Source organism: Morone saxatilis, unplaced genomic scaffold (assembly GCF_004916995.1).
Source record: "Morone saxatilis isolate NCDOM2014 unplaced genomic scaffold, NCSU_SB_2.0 Contig7, whole genome shotgun sequence".
Taxonomy (NCBI): Eukaryota; Metazoa; Chordata; class Actinopteri; family Moronidae; genus Morone; species Morone saxatilis.
This window is the reverse complement of record NW_023340246.1, coordinates 22,778,167-22,781,666: the sequence shown is the minus strand read 5'-3', so window position 1 is coordinate 22,781,666 and position 3,500 is coordinate 22,778,167. Positions and strand designations below refer to the sequence as shown.

The 3,500-nt window shown below is 41.4% G+C and overlaps 1 protein-coding gene across 1 annotated transcript; it reads right to left on the bottom strand.

Moving 5' to 3' along the window:
- Positions 1-6: 6 nt before the first annotated feature.
- On the bottom strand, positions 7-1,819 carry LOC118340566 (DNA-binding protein inhibitor ID-2-like). Its single transcript, XM_035678620.1, has 3 exons — positions 1,416-1,819; positions 861-922; positions 7-313 (listed from the first exon to the last, which is right to left on the bottom strand). The coding sequence occupies exons 1-2, from the start codon at positions 1,773-1,775 to the stop codon at positions 863-865; spliced, it is 420 nt and encodes a 139-aa protein (XP_035534513.1). The 5' UTR covers positions 1,776-1,819; the 3' UTR covers positions 7-313; positions 861-862.
- Positions 1,820-3,500: the final 1,681 nt, after the last annotated feature.

Sequence of the window (3,500 nt, the reverse complement as noted above, 5' to 3'; positions counted from 1 at the left end):
GATGAGGATGAGGGTGAGGATGAGTGGATGAACAGACAGGAAGTGAAAGGAGCTCTGACGTCCTGTTTCCGTCTCAAGTTGTTTCACCTGAACCAGACTTAATGTTTTTAGCAGCCTGATTGAACGCAGTAGATTTATTGAGTCTGAAGATCCAGATCCAGATCCAGACAGAAACCAGAACTCTCCCAACATGCTGGTTCCAGACGTCAGTGGAGTCAACAAACGTCTCTGAGACTCAAACAGAGTGAACGTGAAGAAGAACCTGCCGAGTCCTCTGGGGTTGAATTATAAAGACCGTCCTCTCCTCAGACACCTGGAAGAGAAACGTGTGAACGAGTGAAACAGGGCAGTCTGACACCAGGCTTTTATTGTGACGGGACAACTTCCTCTGAGCCACATTAAGCTGAAAACCCACAGAAACCCAGTCGAGGCCTCGTTAAAGTCCGGAGACGTAAATAAAGACAAACTAAATAAATGTAAACAACCTCAGCTACCTGTTAAATATCAGTTTCTCCGCCCGGTTTCTCGATTTGAGCGACTGTAAATAAAACGGGGCGTTTGGAGAGTTTGTGATCACTTCCTGTCCTCCTGCAGTCGGCGCCACAGGAACGCCGCGACGTCACATTGTGCAACAATCTGACTCTACTGAGCATGCTCCGGGTTCAAACACACATGCAGACAATGTGGCCAGAGTCACTCTGTAACTGAACACACATCGGTCCGACACGCTGAGGCAAACAAGGCTCTTACATTAATTAATAAATTAACAGAGAATCTGTTGTAGACGTCGTTTATAACGTTTATAAAGATATTTATGATATTTTCAATCTGGTGATACTGCAGCCACTGTGTGTTCTCACTCTCAGTGCAGCAGAGTCCGGCTCTCCTCGACCTCAGAGTCCGTTTCAGGGACCTCGCTGGTCTGCAGAGACAAAAAAAGGGGAGCCGGGGTCAAAGGTCAGATCCTCCTGTTAAATGTCAACTATCAGTAATGTTAATAAAGTTTATTGTTTTATAATAAGTGACTGAAGGAAGATTATAATGACAATAATCATTATTATTATTAGTGGTACATATACAAGGGTTGAGGGTATTTTAATGATTAATAATTAATAACAGGATTGTATGTTCTCTTTATGCTGCTCATAATCTAAATATAAATACATAAATGTACAATAAATTGATCAATAAGTCATAAAAATAAACAATAATATTTTAGGATAAATGAAATCAAATCAACTTGAATGATTTAATTAGTAATTAATTTAATTTCAAACTGTGACCTTTAATAACTGTTATAACTAATCAATAATCAATAATTAAACCAACTTCTAAAGAGTAAATCAAACACTGATGAAACAGAAACACAGTTGTGATTATCGATCCCTGATCAGTAAGCAGTAATCGATCAGTACCTGCTGGTACCGGGTACCGGGGCTCTGGCCGCTCTGTGGCCGCTGTAGGAGCTGCTGTGGCCGGTCACGGTGGAGCGGCTCCCCGCTGTCCGCGTCCAGCTCGGTCTGCAGGTCCAGGATGTAGTCGATGACGCGCTGCAGGATCTCTACCCTGCTGGCGGACCGGACCGGACCCGGGACCAGCTCCCGCAGCAGCCGGTAACACAGGTTCATGTCCTGCAGCAGGAGCACCGGGACCCGCGGGTCCTCCGCCGCCGCCGGGCTCTTGTTCCGGGGGAAGCCCCGCGGAGAGCAGCGGAGGCTCCGGCGGCTGCTCCTCCTCCTCCTGCCCGCAGACAGCAGCGGGCTGCCGGCTCTCATATCTCCTGCTGGCCGCTGAGCTGCTGGAGCTTCACATCAGAGAACCGGATCGATACCGGGACTGGAGCCGGACCAGACTCACTGAGCCTCTTATAGAGCCTCAGCTGGACTCCCATTGGCTCTCTGCGGAGTCCGTCATCCTCTGAACAGCCAATCAGAGTCCAGCAGCTCACCTGGTACCTGGAACCTTATTATAGATTTAAAACCTATAAATTAATATTGATCAACAATAAATAAATAAAATATCAGAATAACACAGTGTGAGGGTGGACACAATAATGTGAACACCTACCACCAAAAACACCAACGTTTAATTAATTAAAGATTAGATATATTCGATATAATCAATAATCAATAACTTATAAAACACAAATTAAAGATTCAGAACTGTTTTTATGCTAAGCTCACAGCGCAGCGTGCAGCTCTGGTTCACCTGTTAAATTTTATTTAATTTAATTTAATATTGATTTAACGAACCGACAACAATAAAAATGTTTGTTGATGAATTAATGTGAATAAAGACGTCCTCGTTGATAATATTGATCACTGATTGCTGTTTGAGGCTTTAATCCTGTTTTTATTTCATAATAACAATATTAATAATACTGATTTTATTGTGACATTACTGTAATATAATAATAATAACAGGAAGTGGACCTGTTTCCACGGCAACGAAGCTCGATTTCCTGCTGTTTGATTTACACACTGTAACTTTATTTTGAAAGGCAAAGTTTATGTCAGAGTGACGTCTGATTGGACGGTGAGAGGCACACACACAATGTGCTTAATGTTGTTGTTGTTGTTGTTGTTGTTGTTCAGAATAATCGGAGTCAGGAGGTCTTTATCTCAAAATGAAAATCAGTAAATTAAATTTAGTTCTTGAGACGAGAGAAGGATGAAGGAGGATGACCTCTGACCTCTGTGGTAAACAAACTTTATTATATTTACGTTATTAACATGTTTTATTTTTAGCATTAAAGCTAATGAAACACTTCCTTCAGCCCTTCACAGTAAAAGTCCCCAGGAGTCTTAAAGGTCTGTCTGTCAGCTCGTTTACTCTCAGAGCAACGTTCAGACAGACAGACAGACAGACAGACAGACAGAGAGACAGACAGACAGAGAGACAGACAGGCAGGAGGATTCCTTTCATAATGCTGTCAGACACTCGACAATAATGAGACCTGATCTGTCAGTGGAAACAAACTACTGCACTGAGTTAGTGGAACAAACAACAACTACTGTTAGTGGAACAAACTAACTGTTAGGTGAACCAAACACAACTCTGTTAGTGGAAACAAACAACAACTATTGTTAGTGATACAAACAACAACACACTCTGAAATAGTGGAACAAACAACAATACTGGTTTAGTGGAAACAACAACTATGTTAGTGGAACAAAGAACAACATTATGTAAGTGAAACAAACAAAACAATATGTTAGTGAACAAACAACAACTACTGTTAGTGGAACAACACAACTACTGTTTAGTGGAACAAACAACAACAACTACTGTTAGTGAACAAACAACAACTATACTGTTAGATGGAACAAACAAAAACTATCTGTTGTGAACAAACAAAAAAGTATGTTTAGTGGAACAAAAACAACTAACTGTTAAGTGGAACAAACAACAATAACTGTTAGTGGAAACAAACAACCTAGTACTGTTGATGGAACAAACAACAATACTGTTGAGTTCGAAACAAACAACTTACTGTTTAG

Coding starts and splice junctions, on each gene's coding strand:
- LOC118340566 (XM_035678620.1), bottom strand. CDS start 1,775: ATGAGAGCCGGCAGCCCGCTGCTGTCTGCGGGCAGGAGGAGGAGGAGC. Junction 923..1,415: donor CCGGTACCCGGTACCAGCAG/GTACTGATCGAT, acceptor TTGTCTCTGCAG/ACCAGCGAGGTCCCTGAAAC.